General features: G+C 40.0%; 1 protein-coding gene across 1 annotated transcript in view; it reads right to left on the bottom strand.

Moving 5' to 3' along the window:
- ELP1 (elongator acetyltransferase complex subunit 1) overlaps positions 1 to 17,735 on the bottom strand; it is a 61,214-nt gene that overhangs the window by 31,785 nt on the left and 11,694 nt on the right. Inside the window, exons 7-19 of the mRNA XM_024753685.1 lie at positions 15,990 to 16,086; positions 15,480 to 15,570; positions 14,173 to 14,296; positions 13,135 to 13,228; positions 9,705 to 9,935; positions 8,345 to 8,515; positions 7,447 to 7,546; positions 5,542 to 5,724; positions 3,238 to 3,344; positions 2,593 to 2,696; positions 1,358 to 1,411; positions 1,160 to 1,265; positions 196 to 311 (exon numbers count right to left, since the gene is read on the bottom strand). Of these exons, the coding sequence (XP_024609453.1) occupies positions 196 to 311; positions 1,160 to 1,265; positions 1,358 to 1,411; positions 2,593 to 2,696; positions 3,238 to 3,344; positions 5,542 to 5,724; positions 7,447 to 7,546; positions 8,345 to 8,515; positions 9,705 to 9,935; positions 13,135 to 13,228; positions 14,173 to 14,296; positions 15,480 to 15,570; positions 15,990 to 16,086 (1,578 nt within the window). The remainder of the gene's footprint in view (positions 1 to 195; positions 312 to 1,159; positions 1,266 to 1,357; positions 1,412 to 2,592; positions 2,697 to 3,237; positions 3,345 to 5,541; positions 5,725 to 7,446; positions 7,547 to 8,344; positions 8,516 to 9,704; positions 9,936 to 13,134; positions 13,229 to 14,172; positions 14,297 to 15,479; positions 15,571 to 15,989; positions 16,087 to 17,735) is intronic.

Genomic DNA, 17,735 nt, shown 5'->3' with positions numbered 1-17,735 from the left:
GTTTCCCTCTTAGCCTTACGGGGCAGAATCTGTATTAACACTCCTTTGTATAAAGCTAACAGAGAACTTAGCAAAGAAAGGCTTATAATAACTTAACAAAAATGATAAGACAGCTTAAAATATAATCCACAAGAATTCTGTTTGGTATTTACTGTCAAATGACTATCAGAAACATAGCCTGAAAAATCAGCTTACCTGTAATATAAGCTTTGTGTCCTGGGGCACAACAGTGACAATGCGTGAACCCCTCTCCACCTTCCGCAGAGATTCCCCATTAGACACATGGCTGCTGCTCAGACCTGCCTGTAATGCTAAAGACACCATAGGCTAAGCCTTAAGAATCACTGTCAGGACAAGCCACTCTCCACTAACCGCAGCTGAAACTGCATGTTATCCAAAGTAGAAGGAAGCCATTAACAACTAAGCCGTACTGCTCTCTTACTCAGCCTCAAGACCATTAGCCCCTCTGATAAACAATCTTATCCCAGAATTTTGTGCTCTCACAGAGCCCTCATGCACATGCCCATACACAACGTCTCAACTGACATGGAAAACACAGGGAGGACTGGGCACCTTCTCTCTGTCTCAGTGTACTGATAAAGCTACGATTGTACCAGTGAAAGATTCCGTTTCCAAGTTATCAATAGAAGCAAAGAAAATAAGTGGGCTTTTTTTTTTTCATAAGAAAATTGTGTACGTGCGCACACATACACGCTGGGCGGGGGGACGTGGAGCACAGAAAAAAATGCAGCCGATTTCCTACGAGCCATGAGATGGAGTCCTTCAGATATACAATGGAGGGTTGCCACAGTGAGAAAAGGAAGATTACAAAGAAGATTGAGCATATTGCCAGTTTGGTGCCGACATGGTAATTCAAAGTAAAATATTAAGTTATATTAAAAAATTTCCTGAAAATTGTTTTTTTTACCTTAGGATGTGCTGCTTAAGGAAGGACCCTCCTTCTCTTTGCTAACTGATGTGGAGTGATTCAACTGAGATATCATGTTGCGATCAGGGGCTAAGTAAATGAACTTGAGAAGTTTTCTCCAGTCTAGGACTCCATGATAAAAAGCCAAAGTATGCAACAATCTTAAGTCATCAAGACTTAAGAACTTATTAGAACAGGGACTATTTTCTATTTTATACACTGAAAACTTACTTTTCAATGATGCATCTCTCAGGCAAAAACAGTGGCAAGTATGGGAATGAGTTGTCAACAATAAAAACTCATCATATACTGCAAATGATGTGATATTTGAAGCAACCTACAAAAGGTCAGGGAGGCAAAGGGGAGAGTTAGCTATATTACTTGGAGCCAAGACTGAAAAAGATCCAGTATCAGAACAAGCCTTGATACCTCAGTGTCATTGATGAAAAAGCGACATCTATCAGTCAGACCGAGGACACATTCCTACAAAGAAATAAAATATGAAATTACAAACAATTCTAACCAAACTAGTTAAACCAAACTTTTCTATTACATGGTTCCATTGCCCTATGATTTCACATCTAGGTCCTTGTAACGGGGACTGAAGATGCCTAAGATGTGGTTGGTCCAGTGCAAAGTGTGCTATGACGCCATCCAGTGCATCAGCAAGCCCCGCCGTTTCCATCTCCTATGCATGTCTCAAACGTATCACCTTTTGGCCCCTCACTGCCTCCACTCACAGCCACTTCCACTCTCCTCCCTTTCAACCTACTCTCTACTGGGCAGCCAGGATAACCTTTCAAACCATGAAGCACATCACACTACTCCCTGATTAAAATCATCAATTTCCAATCTATGTTAAATGAGCAGAGCCACACTCTTTCCCACGGCCTATCACTAAGGACTAGCCATTGCTTCCGTTAGGTTCCTTGAGTAAGCTGAGCTCTTCTAAGCTCACAGTATGGATAGTTCCTCCTCCCTGGAACTCTCCCTTTCTTAGAGATAGAGCTTTCTTTTTCTTCACATCTCAGCACATACACCACCACCTCCTAGAGGCTTTCCCAGACCACCAAAGTTGGTCTCCCCATCCTCACAGCTACCATCCTCTAACTAGCCTCAAACACTTCTCTATTCTCTACCATTACACCCTGCTCATTTACTTCATTCTATCAGAAGGGACAGCCATACCCGTATTGATAGATTAAAAATTCCAGAAGGGCAGGAACTAGTCAGCTGTTTGGTTTTGTAACCACTGTATCTACCACCGGCCACAATTATAGGCATTCTAATATTTGATGAAGGATAACCTACTGAATACTAGTTTCAAGATTACATTTCTGTTGTCCCCAAAAGTTACTTATAAACTAACTTTGAATGTTTTGTACAAATGGGGATAAACGTCTGCCAATTGCATTTTTGAATTTATACTTCCAAGGAAAGGAATCAACTAACTACTACATGCAATCTCTTAATCCCATTTCAGAGATTTAGAGGCTGAGGCTCAGGAAAATTCTCATTGTTGAGAGTGAGTAACTTCTCATTGTTGCCTTGAGATTTATTGGACACTCAGGTCCCCCTCCAAAGTACACACTCTTTCTACTTAATGCTATCAGTTCCTGGGTCACTGCTCTAAGTGGTAAGTTTTTCTGCCTGTGTTTACTTACCTCTCCTCCAACCATGGCCAGTTCGGTCTGTGTGCACGGATAAGGAAATCGAACAGGAAATCCACCAGGGTTCTTCCATGGTTCAACAGCCAGAGAGGGTGATTCTGCAGGATTGGCAGATGAGGTTTACCAAGAGCTGATCCGCTCTTTGTAAAAAAAAAACTGTTACATTAATACTTGCTAAAATACTTAACATGCAATTTAAATCACTTTCCAAATGTGTTTTGGAAACTCAGTAAAGTACTCCAGTTCATTACAAGAGAAAATACAGGGAGAACACACCAGCTAATTCTACTCTATAGATTAGGGTTTTTCAGGGTAGTTAAAAGACCTAATAATCACGGCAACACTGATAAGATACAAGTATATGTACTCAAGAATTAAATATCTACGTAAGTCATAAACATGCTTTCCTTTTTTTTTTTTGTGGTACGCGGGCCTCTCACTGCTGTGGCCCCTCCCACCGTGGAGCATAGGCTCCGGACGCGCAGGCTCAGCGGCCATGGCTCACGGGCCCAGCCGCTCTGCGGCATGTGGGATCCTCCCGGACCAGGGCACGTACCCGTGTTCCCTACATCGGCAGGCGGACTCTCAACCACTGCGCCACCAGGGAAGCCCCCGCTTTCCTAACATTTTGATACTCACCCCAAAGGTACTTAAGTATCTGACCACCAGCCACCTGCAGTGCTACTGACTTGGTCTTGGAGTTGCAACACAGACTGATTATGACCCCATCCACTGTCACAGATGAACTGACAAGAGTAAAATAAAAAACAAAGGAAGTGAAGGAGGTGTGAATAGACTGACTGTTTTTCTCAAAAGTAGTGACATTTCATTGATTTTGCAAAACAGAAAAAGAAGCAATTTTCCTTTGGTGCTGCACTGCCTATTTCAATATAACATAAACATAATAAATGCACACACATACATATATACATACTAATATATAAACTATTGCAAGCGCAAGCCCAGGTAAAGCAATTACCTGTCACATGACATTTTCCACAATGTCAGTAAGTAGGTGTCTACATTGTGAGGTCATCACTCCTATTCTGGCAGCAACTTTATATAACTTATTGCAACTTATTTCAATTTATTGCATTAAATAAAGCAGTGAATCTGTGGGAAAGTAAGCACGCTTAATACCTATATTGCTATTATATTCATTCATAGAAATCTGTGGGTCTCCCTTAATGGGAAGAGAGGAATCCGTTATTGCCATTATATTTTTGCCTGAGTCAAGGAACCAAGAGTAGACATGTCTTAAAGGAAGTGGAAGAGGTATGATAAAAGCAAATGGTGCCAATGCTAACATTTATTCAAAGAGTTTTAAACAAATCTACAAAAACCCCCAAGATGCCACAAATTTGGGGAGGATAAGTTATCTGAGAAGTTAAAGGAATAGACTCTGGAGGTGCAATGGCTGGGACTGGATCCTGGCTCCACCTGCGTTATCTCAGGCAAGTTACTTAAACTGCTCTGTGCCTCAGCTGTCTCAGCTGTTAAATGAGGGCGCCAACAGTACATACTTCAGAGAGGTGTTGTGAGAAATAAGTGAGTTAATATAGGAAAAGCACTTAAAAGGGTACCTTTTACAAAGCACAAGCTATAGTAAATGTAAGGTATAAGCTAATTGGGGGACTATATATTTGTCAAAGACATTAACATTTTGTATGAACAAAATAGCCTTTTTTGAGAAACAAAAGTCAAAGCAGCAGAAATATATTTTAAATGACTTCTCACTTCCTTTATAGCAAATGAGATGACCGCATTTACCTTCTACAAGATAATGATAAAAAATTTCAAATTTTTATTAGTAGAAACATGCATAATTTAGGCATTTCTAATGTAAATTGCTCTGTTTTCCAAAGGAAGCCCCTGTTAAGTCTGCATGCAGCTAGAACATATTCTGCATCCAGACATATGCACAAAACCTTTAAAAATGTGAAGCATTACTGGGACTTCCCTGGGGGGCCAGCGGTTAAGACTCCATGCTCCCAATGCAGGGAGCCCGGGTTGGATCCCTGGTTGGGGAACTAGATCCCACATGACGCAACTAAAAAAGATCCTGCGTGCCACAACTAAGACCTGGCGCAGCCAAAATAAATCATAAATAAATATTTTTTTAAAAATACGAAGCAGTATCCTTCAAAGATTAGTTAATGACTGCATTTGGAATATGCTTCATGTATACAATAAAGAAAGGTTCCTAATTTTGCAACAATGGTTTTCAGAATTTAAACCTAACCAGCAGAACTTTAATTACATGTGAATCTGGGGATTACTATCAATGTATGCCGAAGGTGCCGAGTTTTGGAAACCTGAGGATTTCTCGGAGCTGTCCACACAACGCTATCTGGTGCACGACAGGGCTTGCGATACAGAAAACAACATTCATTAATGAAACCTGTTACGTGACAAAGATGCAGTCGGGAATCAAAATGAAACTCAGGGCCAGGGAGCTATGAAATTTTAGCAAAGAAAAACAGAAGAGGCTTTCTAGTAATAAATGCAATCAAGTGCCAAACAAAATGTATAGGAGGCTGGAAGAAGTATTTTGAAGTCACTAAATCAAAATGAAGTGCATATATATAGATCTCATAGTCGATTTTAATAACTAACAAGGGTAATTAGAGTGGCTAATTCTCATAGGCTAAAAATTACTCTGCTGGAATATAAGGTGAATGAAAATTTTTAACACACCTTAAAAATGAGTTGCCTCAGCTCTTGGCATCTGTGCTATTTTTCACCACTTCTTGATGTATTTTAGTCTATATTTTGACATGACTAAAAACTAGACTTATCCCTCTTGCTAAGTATGTCTAAAAAGGAAGCCACTGCCCCTCAACCCTGCTCACTGGAAGTAAAAAAAAAAAGTCCCATGCTCATAAAAGAAGCCTAACTCTATCTGCTTATTAACACATGGAATACAGCGAATTGTTGGAATACCTAATGTTGAGCTGTCCCTGCTCGTCATCCATCGCAGAAGGGGCCACAGTCAGATGGTGAATGACAGACTGCGGGCTGGACTGACTGTGGCTCACAGCCAGGAAAACGTCTTCCTGAACCCAGGTGAGAAGGCCGAGCTTCAGTGGGTTTACTTCTTCATCTTCACTGTTCTCAAACTGAATTCTGTTTTAAACATCGAAGAATTTTCAAAACATGAATAAAACTTTAACATCACCGAGATTTTCCTGAATGAAGGATGAACCATTTTATATATAGTCAACTCCTAATTATTTGGAGGGACAAAACCTGAGGTAATGCCCAATACCAGAAAATCCAAAAATAATGCTTGCCTGGCTTAAGAATACATTTTTCTAGTATTTAAAATTAAGTATCTTATACTCTGAGATCTTTAGATTTGAAGAGAACATTTCAAGAAACTGACTACACAAGAAAAACTGACTGCCCCAGGCCCTACACTAACAAACCCCAGCAGTCTTCCATTGTTACCATTCACCAGCATTCAAACCAGGCTTCAGCAGATGTTTAGGTCTCAGCTGAACGGATCCTAAGCATCTCGTATCAAAATGACTAATTCGTTTGGGAGATGACTTCTTTGCCGCTAATGCCTTCCTCCTGTAGCATTCAGACACTGGAGGAGGGCCTGTTTTTACTACTTCACGTGGGAACTCACAATGGCTCCTTCCTGCCTTTCAGCTCAAGCAGCAGATCCTCGGCACCCACTGAAGCTGAGTCACTAGTCTGATCTTCCTCCTCAACCAGCGCTCCCTGGACTCAGTCTCTTCACTGCATTCAGCCCCACGCAGGAGCATTCCTGCCTCGGGTTCTCACTGACACTCTTCTGTCCACCACACTTAACATTCTCAATCCTTTGGCAATCCTAAACCTATCTCTTTTTCAAGGTTCAAGGTAAGTTATTTATGCCCTTCATGAAATCTTCTCTAAATGACTTAGAGCTATCCTTCTCACAATTTTTTAAAAAATGAAACTATATTCTCAATTTCCCCATGCTTTCTAGTTTGCCTTAAACCTGTCCTCTAAACATTCAAGTCTGTGAAATGAAATAATCCATGTACATGCTCTTTGAAAAACTACTAAGCATTATATAGACAGCTCCCAAATCATACACAGGTAGGAAATATATTCATTAAATACATTGCATATATTGGCATTTAAGAAACATTTTATTTGTGATATTCAGTTATTTGCTCATTATTCCCATTAATTTAGAAATAAATGCGCCCAGGAGACAAAGTACTGTGTTAGTTAAGAACATGGGCTTATTAAATAGAACACAGTCAAATTCTGGGTTCTCACAGAGATGGACTTATAATTAATAATGTGGCTTCTGGGTCATTTTACAATGCCTGTAGTGCACCTGAGGTATTCAATTACATCCAACCGTTTGTAGTACTGTTTCAATAGGAAAATGCATTCTGATTTGCAACACGAGAGCCTCAAAACACAGCAACCAAAAGTTCTGCATTGTAGGATGAGACAAACTAGAGACTGCATGAGGTCAGCCGCACATTAACAATGTACGTATCCTCATTTGTGTAAGCAAATGCACTCTGCTCTACCATCTGCATCTCCATCTTTCCCATGGGATTTTCCCTGTTGAAAATCCCCCCAGGGATGTTGGGGGAATGGGTTCTAAGTCAGCCTAAGACTTATGCTCCATTGCCACCCATCAGCATATATGATATTCAGATATATAGGTAACTGACTTCTCCAACCAGGCTGTAAAACCAGGACCAAGGTGTTGTATCTACTTCTTGTTCCACTGAGCAACAGGCACGGGATAAGATAATAACAGCTGGCTGAATTTAGGACTAAATGCTGGCTGCTTCTGTGCCCAGAGGTCCAAGGCAACTAAGAACAACCTACTTGTAGCTCTTGTCCAGATGAGGTGTTCTAAGAGAAATTTTAAATCCATTTCCACCTACAGCTCCCAGTTTCACCGTAGAGTCTATGCTTGGACTATCACCTAGGAAAAAAAAAATACAAATACTATCATAGTAAACTACAAACATTTTTCCTGATACAAAGGATATGGGGTTCTGCATTTAATGGGCTCTAGAAGGTAATCCACTTTACAAATAAAGCAATCAAGAAAATAACCACATCTCAACCTCTTTCTTAAATTAAATTTCTGCCTACCTTTCAGGCTAAGAATTCAAAACTTATTCGAAAACAAGGCTACCACTGCCATGAGCCAGTATAACCTACGATACAACCATAGAATTCACAAATTTCAGGTTCTTCAAGTATAGCAGGAAAGCAACTAGAAACTGGCAGCAATGGGACTGTGGAAAGACAACTAGATTACACGCTAAAACACCTAAGTAGAGGTCCTTGTCCTTTCTTGCTCAAGCAGACTGCAAACCCTCCAGCATGCTGTTCCCTCATCTATAAAACAGAAAAACTCCACCTCTGACACAGCTCCTAAAAAGCTGTGAGATCAACTGAAAATATGTGCAATGGCAATGTTAAGGATATAATGAGATACTACATTCTTTCTAGGGTTGAGAATTATTCTTAAATAACTAACCCTTCAAATTCAACAAAGCAAAAGGAATTGTTCTTATTAGCCAGAGTAGGATTGAACACCCTCCACAAACACAGAAAAAACCCTGCAAGTCAATTAAACATCACAGTAAGAATGATATTAATTATAAACTTCAAAATTTTTGGAAGCCCTAGAGCTAATGCAACACCAAACTGTAATTTGCTTTGATGTAGGAGATTTGATTCAGAACATCCTGATAACAGTTTTTGAACATACCACATTTATAAACAGAAATCTGGTTACTGGCATCGAGGACAGCGAGGTCATTGCTCTTTTTAGGGTGTGCCGAGAACATGATTTGATTTACAGGGTGTGGGAGCAGCAGTCGGTAGGTGCACATGGGAGGTGGAACCACACTCTGCCGGAAGACTGTCACCAATACCCTGTCTGCACGCGAGAGAGAAAGAGGATGAGACACATGGATGTTCAATTTGTAAAACAAGGCATCTGAACAGCACAGTACCAGATGTAAGCAAATGCACTCTGCTCTACCATCTGCATCTCCATCTTTCCCATGGGATTTTCCATGGTGGAAAATATTAATAATGGTGGTAGAAAATGGTGGTGGTAGAAAATATACAGCGATTCATAAACGTAACTGTTGGTGTTTTTATCATGAATAAGCTTAAATAGAGGAGGGAAGTAAGTGTCAGAGCTCTGTCTATATCTGGCTATTGTCACCTCCAGGCCTATAGCAGTCCATCTCAGGGTTTGGAGTTTCAGGGACTAGGGCAAGCAGGCCAAAAGGTCAGAGTTCTAGCTTTAAACCTGGGCCTGCAACCAAGCCAGAATAAACCAAAATCCTTAAAGCACTTCCCTGTGCATGGATCTGGTAATAAGGCATATGTGCTTAAGTCCTCTATATAGAACATATGATTGTAAAATCAGTATTATGATCACGACATAGAACATAAATTAGTACATCAACTCACGTTACAACCTTAGAAGCAAGTTTTCCTTTAGGTCATCAGCAATAAATAAAACTGTCTATTCAGGAAAGACTGACTTTCCCTAGTTTCTTTCCCCTCACTAAACAAAACCCCTCAACCTAATTAAAAACACCAATCCAATCCGAGTACTAGGCAAATGTCTGTAACTTGAACTGAAGATACTGGAAAGGTATATAATTAGCAAGCAAATTATATACATAAATTAAATATATATCAAAAAATAAAGCAACATAATGGAGTGGTGTGAGGGTCAACGCAACTCTATGTCAGGGCACAAAGACAAGGCTGACACACCAACGCCAGAAGCCTACTGTTGTCTTCCTCTCCACCCAGGGTCAGAAACGTCAATGTCTTCAAAGCCCAGACAAGTAAATGTGTAAAGGCCATGGTTGTAGTAGAAAAGGGAGTTGAGGGAGGCAGGGGGAGAGGAGAGACCATGGTTCTCAGGGGAGTACACGCCTCACCTAATTCCCATTCAATCGAAACCAAAACAAGTAAAAACAAACCAAACAACCAGAATAATCAATCAAATAAAAATCCTGCACTGTTTCAGTCAAACTACCACATCTGCAGGCTCCTGGCTCAGGCACCCTGCAGGCCCAAGGACACACTTTCCAGCTCCTTACTTCCATCAACAACAGCCACATTTGCCATGTCACTTAAATTCTCTCCTGAGCTCCGGTCAGTCGTCCAGTGCCAGTCATAGCAGAGGTAATGCCAGCCTTGACAGAGAACATGCAGCCGGTATGGGGTCACCGGGTCCCACATCAGAGACACAATCTTGCTCTTCCCACAGGTGCTGAAGGGCAGGCTTTGCTTGAGATACCAGTGATAGTTTCCAACAGTCCAGAGCTGAACTGCAGGGGAAAAGGAAAAGGAGGCCATCAGAGGCAGGGGTCTGAGGACCAGACTTCGTACCGCTTGCTAGAGAGGGATGAGGACACCCTTTTCTTTTTCAAATGACCCTTTCTGCTCAGCCTCTTCATTAAGATAATAATATTAACAATAATTGTTAAAGTATAGTTTGTCATGAGGATAAAATATTAAGCATCAATAAGGTCAGAAGCACATGTGTTCATTTCTACCTCTACCTTCAAACTTTATGATCATGATGATGGGAGGCTCCTACCATAGGACAGTGCTTTAGTGAGTTGTTTTTTTTCATAAAGACTTAGAAAGAAGAAAATTTGGCAATTAGATTAAAAGTATTAAAACACTCAATCCAAGAGCACTAGACTAGCATCACTATGTTGTATTACGCTTAAGACGCTTATTATTTTCTTCCAGGTGTTTTGCATGCAGTTATGTCCAAGAGAGATTAGCATGCAATTACCCGTAAAAGAACAAGACCAAAACCTGTAGTGCGCAGGAAATAGGAAGAAGTTGGTCAAAGAGTACAAACCCTTCAGTCACACGTTCCAGAGATCTAATGTATAACATGGTGACTACAGTTAACAATACTGTATTGTATACTTGAAAGTTGCCACGAGAGTAGATTTAAAATGTTCCCACCGGGCTTCCCTGGTGGTGCAGTGGTTAAGAATCCGCCTGCCAATGCAGGGGACACAGGTTCGAGCCCTGGTCTGGGACGATCCCACATGCCACGGAGCAACTAAGCCCGTGCGCCACAACTACTGAGCCTGCGCTCTAGAGCCCACGAGCCACAACTACTGAGCTCATGTGCCACAACTACTGAGCCTGTGTGCCACAACTACTGAAGCTTGCATGGAGGCAAGTGGAGCAACTAAGCCCATGCGCCACAACTACTGAGCCTCCGCTCTAGAGCCTGTGCTCCGTGACAAGAGAAGCCACCACAATGAGAAGCCCGCGCACCGCACCGAAGAGTAGCCCCTGCTCACCACAACTGGAGAAAGCCCGCACGCAGCAATGAAGACCCAACGCAGCCAAAAGAAAGTTCTCACCATACAACAAAAATGGTAATTATGTGAAGTGAAGGATGAGTTAATCAACCTTACTGTGGCAAACATTTCACAGTACATGCATGCATCAAATCATCACATTGTAGCTCCTGAATGTACACGTTATATGTCAATTATATCTCAGTAAAGCTGGAAAAAAAAGACCTAATCATGTCAAAGCCAACCTCTGTTAAACAGATGACACACATAAATGAAGATTTTAATTATATTAAGGAATTTCTTTTCTTTAAACATCTCCCTCATCACTAATTCTTAACCCAGCAACCACAGCAAGTCCAACCTAGTTCTCAAAGGAGGCTACCACAATACTTCAACCTACCTCTGGGTTAAGTTAGACTACATGCTCATGCTCTGTGAGGACAGACGCTGTGGCTGTTCTTGCAGCTGCACTTTTATCCTGAGCGTATCACAGGGCCAGCCGTTAACACCTGGTTAATCAGTGGTTCTCAACTCTGGCTACACATTAAAAAATCACCTGGGGACTTCCCTGGTGGCACAGTGGTTAAGAATCCGCCTGCCAAAGTAGGGGACATGGGTTCGAGCCCTAGTCTGGGAAGATCCCACATGCCGCGGAACAACTAAGCCCATGCGCCCCAACTACTGAAGCCTGTGCACCTAGAGCCCGTGCTCCACAACAAGAGAAGCTACTGCAATGAGAAGCCCACGCAGCACAAGGTAGAGTGGCTCCCACTCGCCGCAACTACAGACAGTCCGCGCACAGCAACGAAGACCCAACACAGCCAAAAATAAATAAATAAATAAAATTAAAAATAAATAAGTAAATAAATGTCAGTGTTTACAAAAAAATCACCTGGAAGCTTTTTTTTTTTTAATTTAATACTGATGTATAGTCCCCATTATAACACACTGAGAGCAGCTCTGAAATAAGACATTGGTAGCATTTTTTTTTTCCTAAAGCTGCAGCCAGGGTTGAGAACTATTGTGTTGAATGAATAAATGAATGAATGAACTTCTCAATAACATTTCAGTTAAAGTTCTATTGATTAAAAAGTTTGAAAGCCATTCAGAAAATAAGCAAATGAAAAGATTTATGAAAAAATGTTCAGTGCACTGCTATTGATGACAGTGAAAAATTACAAAACTTTAAGTGTCTAACAACTAAGATTTAATAAACTGTAGCATAAATGAATATACAGCAATTTAAAATGACACAGATAGATATCTGAAATGGAAAGTTTGTGACACACTGTAAAAGCAAGTTACAAAACTGCAGGTATCATACCTACATATTTAACAAAAATGAGATCATAGCTTTACTGAGATGTACACATAAAATCTGGAAGACAAGAAACTTTAAATAGTGATTATTACTGAGTGACAGAATTACGGAAGAATTCTTCTTCGCATCTTTATTTTCTAATGCTTTCACATATTAAATATACACTGAAAAATACATATTTACAATTTGATTTGCAATTTAAAAGCTATAGAAGATTCTTACTTATATCTAATCTCATTTCTCTTTCACTTCCACAGTATTCCTTTGGCTAGCATTTTTATTTGCTACAGTGGTACCATCCATGAAGAGAAAGCACTGATGACTTGTGATAATTTACATGTCAACTTGGCTAGGCTATGGTGTCTAGTTGTTTGATCGAACACTAGTCTAGACGTTGCTGGGAAGGTATTCTGCGGATGTGATTAACCTTTATAATCAGCTGACTTTAAGTACAGCAGACTATCCTCCATAATGTGGATAAATCTCAACCAAAGAGTTCATAGAGCCTAAGAGCAAAAACTAAGGCCTCCCATGAAAAACGGAATTTTGCCTCAAGACTGTAACAGAGAATCTTGCCCGAGTTTCCAGACTGTGGGCCTGTCCCACAGATTTTGGACTCAAGACTGCAACATCAACTCTTCACTGAATTTCCAACCAGCCAGCTTACCCTGATTCTATTTCTCTAGAGACCCTGCCTGATACATAACTGAAATCCATCCCACCAAAAGCTAACCACTCCCTCATCTCTACCTACCCCCCTCAGTTATCTCTGATTCCATTACAAGACTAAGTGAAAAGGATAAAGGAAACTCCATGGCCTACTACTTTCAATTACATTTTATGGGGCAGGAGGCTGAGGTACTAGAGCTGTCTTACCATAGGTTTTTAGAGTGGAATTTTCTTCCCTCTGAAGGTCTTCCAGCCAAACTGCAAGCACAGTGGAATCTGCATTCCAGAGAAGGTCATTAACCTAGGAGGGAAAAAAGACCTGTCACTGGCCTTTATGTATTTACCTCAAAATCTTTATGATAGCTGAATTCCCTGCTCTCACAAGTCAAATAATCCCACACTTGAGTTGATCCCTAGCTGTAAATTACTAACCTATGGAGTTATTAAAAAAAAATCTCTGTCATCATATGTAGAGGACTTCAAAAAAATGCATTATGTTTAAATACTTAACCAAATGAAGGTGACATTTTTAGACAATCAAGAATATTTGACTATGGACTAGATATTAGATAATATTAAGGAATTATTACTAATTTTGTAAGGTATCATAATGGAATTGTGGTTGTATTAAGAAAAATGTTCTCAACTGTTAGAGAAATGAATATTGAAAATATGATTTTTAAAATTAAAACCCTAGGAAATTTTTACAAAGTGTATGTGTAGGGGGCGGGGCAGAGAGTGAAGAATAGATGAAAATAATTTTGCAAAATGCTGGTACATATCTGTTGAAAGTAAGTAATAGGTACACAGGAGTTCATTAAACTCTTCTCTCAACTTTTAATATATTAAAATTTTTACATAATTAAAAATTACCATGATTTGTTTTCGCTCCAGTGAAGATCCAAATGGTACACAACCTCCTTAAGGTTTACATGTTAAAAACGGCAAGTATCTTTATCACTGGAAGAATTATGCTTTTGTCAAAATAAACAATAAAAACTGGCATTTCTATTTCCTTTCTGTGTTTTATCTAGGGTGAGGAAGGAATGCTATTTCTTCTCTACAAAATCTCCTTAGGAAAAACAATTTGGTTTGTAAAAAAAAAATTCAGTCATAGGAAGCCACTATTTTTATTACTGTCTACTCTGGGGCTTCTATTTACATACCCATATCAAATACAAATCTGCTTCTCTACAGCTGTGCAAAGTCCTCTAAATTTGATGGTAAAACAACTCAGGCACCTACCTTAACCTCATCTTTAAAGAAAGGAAGTGTAAAATGTCCATGGAGAAGTCCATTTTTCTCAAAAAACACAACATCCTGCTGATTGGGTTTATCTTGCGTAGATGCAATCAAACTGCCTGAGGGCCTTAAAGCAAACCCAGAGTGTTAGAGCATCCAAAAGCTCATCCAGCTGGCTAAGAACAAGATGAAATTCAGAGAAACACTTTTTTTCAGCAAAAACAAAAAGCCTCCATCCAAGGAAGTTTTAAATCCCATGTTTCCTGGCAAGCAGTCACCCTAGTGTGGGACTCTATCTGCCCAGAGGACAGAGTGCCTTTTCCTGATTTGCACAAGGGCTCTATTTGCCCACAAAGACTCACAGATTGAGACTGCACTTGGGTGACTTTTTAAAAGAACCAATAAATTATTTAAACCATTTTTAATAATTTAATAATAAATAAACCATTTAATAATTTAAATTATTTTTAATAATTTAAAAGAACCAATAAATTATTTAAACCATTCCCATTTAAACCATTCCCAGTATAATGTCCTATGAAACCATAAACTATTTCTCTTTCAATTATATGACTTCAGCAATATTACAGGCTCAGGTAGGTATTTTTAAAGACTTCTAAATCTACTGAAAACACCTTGATCGCCCCATCTTGTTTGTATTTGTCTCTAGAGTTTTAATTCAAATACATTTCTCTCTTTTCTCTGTCATCCAATTGCCACTCAAATACTGGTGGGAAACAGATGTCTAAAACCTAGAGACTTAGGTTTTGCCTATAACAATGCTGCTGAGGCAGAAAATATTTCTTCTATCTATAATCAGGACAGCCATATATCATAAGCAGGTTGTGACCTGCACAAGGGTACTAGGCCAACAGGTGAATCGGGCCCAAATCCAGCCCACGTGTTCCTCAGCAAACAGGTCCCCTTAGTGTGGGAGTTTGTGCAGAGAAAGGAAGCCCTTTTCCTCGTTTTCACCAAAGCTCTGCTGCCCCACAGAAATTCACAGACTGCAACTTCCCTTCGAAGCACCACTTTCTGTTTTACACAGCGGCTTCAGGTAGGCCCCGCCTATAACCTACAAAATGTGTGGGCCTTGGAATGATGAGGTCTGTGAAGCTCAGAATCTACTATTCAAACCACATTCAGACTTCAGGGAACTAAAAAAGAAAGATACAGGCTTACAGCCAAATGAGAAATAGTAATTATCTCTTTGTGTTTTATAAACACCTACATCCAGTAGGTACCACCACTCCCACCCTAGTACCAAGAAATCTCTGGCAAGAAGTTACAAGGTTTCTTCTGCCACTCACTTCCAAGCCAGAGCAGGTCCCAGTCCTGCCACAGGCTCACTGGTTGACTGTAAAGCAAACTCCCGGCTCCACACTCTGACCTTTCGAGCCCCTGTGTAGTAGAGAGAGGGAGAAAGACAACAATGGCAAAATTTAAAGCATTGTGATAAATGTTGTCAAGTCTGAACTTCCAAACACCCTCCTTATTAATAAAAACTGTCATGATTTCACAGAGCCAATTAGATGAATCTTGTTAATTCATATCCAGGGCTTCCCTGGCGGCACAGTGGTTTCAGCCAAAAATAAATAAATAAAATAAATTTATAAATAAATAATAAATTTTAAAAAATTTTTAAATGCTTTAAAAAAAATTCATATCCAACTGGTAGGAGGCTGGGCCACATAGCCTCAAAGAACTCTTCTGATTCTTAGCTCTATATTCATTTAACACCTAAAGCAGCACATTGTTACCTCATGGGTGTAATGAAAGAAAATCCTCAAAGCAAAAGTAAGAAAAATTTATTTCCATACCTGTCTCTGGGCAAACAACACTCACAGCAAAAAACTGTCCATCACCACGCCAGGTAACTTGTGGTCTATGGTCATCCCAGGGCAAAGCAGACTCGTGCTAAAGAGAGGAAAAAACACAAATGTTACTGGTGGCCTTAAATGGCCCAGAATCAAACAAGCCTCAAGCTATTAAAGTTAAATCTTTTATGTAAAGTTTAAGCTATCTAGAAATCGAGTTTCACAAAATCCTCAGGAACCCTTCCAGAAGGGCCCTTAGACCCAAAAATCAAGAGAAAAGAACTTAACACCAAACCAAACAAAATCTTTCTCAGGACATTAAAATGTGGCCTCCAAGCATAACAACAGGGAAAAAGAGCTACAGATCTATAGATATTAAAAATAACGAGCTGAGGAATCTATCAGGTAACTATATAAGGAAATTAATGTTTGTCTAAATTTAAGAAGGTAGAGTTTTATTCACTGAGTAAACTTCACAACGCTGCACAGAAGAGTTAAGAAGATGAGAGGAATGTGGGCAGGGAAGAGCCAGAAGAGATAAAGCCAGCAGCAGTAATGAAAACATGGACAAGCTCCGCATTCTGCAGCACCGAAAGAAGAAAGGTTTCTGGTGCCACTTGCATCTCAGTCCCGAAAGCCTTGAAGACAGAAGCCAATTCTGTGGGACTGGGGACAAATGACCACCTGAGCATCCATCATCACATTCCAGTGACAGGCTAAGTCAGAATGGTGCTCGTGCCACAAACTGCAGAGTAGGGAAGACACAGCAGCCTAACAAGATTTATTCTCAATGAAACTGCCCTGTGGTATACACAAACTTCCTCTAGTGAAGGGTTAGGAGACAATATGAGTTACACGGAATGTAGCCAGAAATAAAGTAAGGATGGAAAATGTAACGGCAGGCAGTGTATGATTTCATCTATCCTAGAAGGTCAGCACAGGGAAATCTCCACATATAATATAGACAAAGTGCTTCCATTTGCTCAGGCCCACATCTGGGGATTATCCTCAATTCCTCTCTCTCTCTCTTACCCTACATCTGATCTATTATCAATAAATCCTGTAGCTCTATCCTTCAAAATGTATCCAGAAAGAAGGAAAACATAGTTTCATCCAGGAAGAGAAATCAGGAAAAAAAAGACTAATATATACATATGTAGGAAAAGTATAAAAACATGCATGTGAATGATCAACAGTGAACGCAGGGCAGCAGCTTCTTCTGGGGAGGAAGGGGGAGGGTATCAGGAAGGGATACAGAGTGCTTCATTTCTGTCTGTGGTGAGTTTTTTTTTTAAATGAATATTGGTGATAATTATTCTCTATGTGAAAAAAAATAACAAAACAACTTGGCAATAAAAAAGAAAAAAGGATCTTTCTAGGATGACTCATTCCCTAAGGTCTCCAAACAGCTTGTTTTACTAGAGCAGAAGAGATCTGTCCATTACTGCCCTCTACCTGTGAAACAGAGCAGGACCCAATGGTCCCCCCAACCCCATGTCCTCAGCCTGCCTTTTGTCTGCAGAAAAACTTTAGCCAAACAGTAAGTTTAATCAGAGAAGTGAGAAAATGCAGAAACAAAGGAAAACAGCCTAACATGACTAAATAATAATAGTTTAGGCATTAAGCACAGTTAAGGACCTTTTTAGTTCCTCCTCAAGGGCTACAGATAATATTCTGAGCCATATCCTGTGAGCTGTCTTATAGATACTGAAACGGCCACCAGGTGGAAGACATTAACTACATGATGAC

Source organism: Neophocaena asiaeorientalis, unplaced genomic scaffold (assembly GCF_003031525.2).
Source record: "Neophocaena asiaeorientalis asiaeorientalis breed wild unplaced genomic scaffold, Neophocaena_asiaeorientalis_V1.1 scaffold342, whole genome shotgun sequence".
Lineage (NCBI taxonomy): Eukaryota > Metazoa > Chordata > Mammalia > Artiodactyla > Phocoenidae > Neophocaena > Neophocaena asiaeorientalis.
Note: the sequence above shows the minus strand (reverse complement) of the source record. Positions and strands in the feature narration are given on the sequence as shown.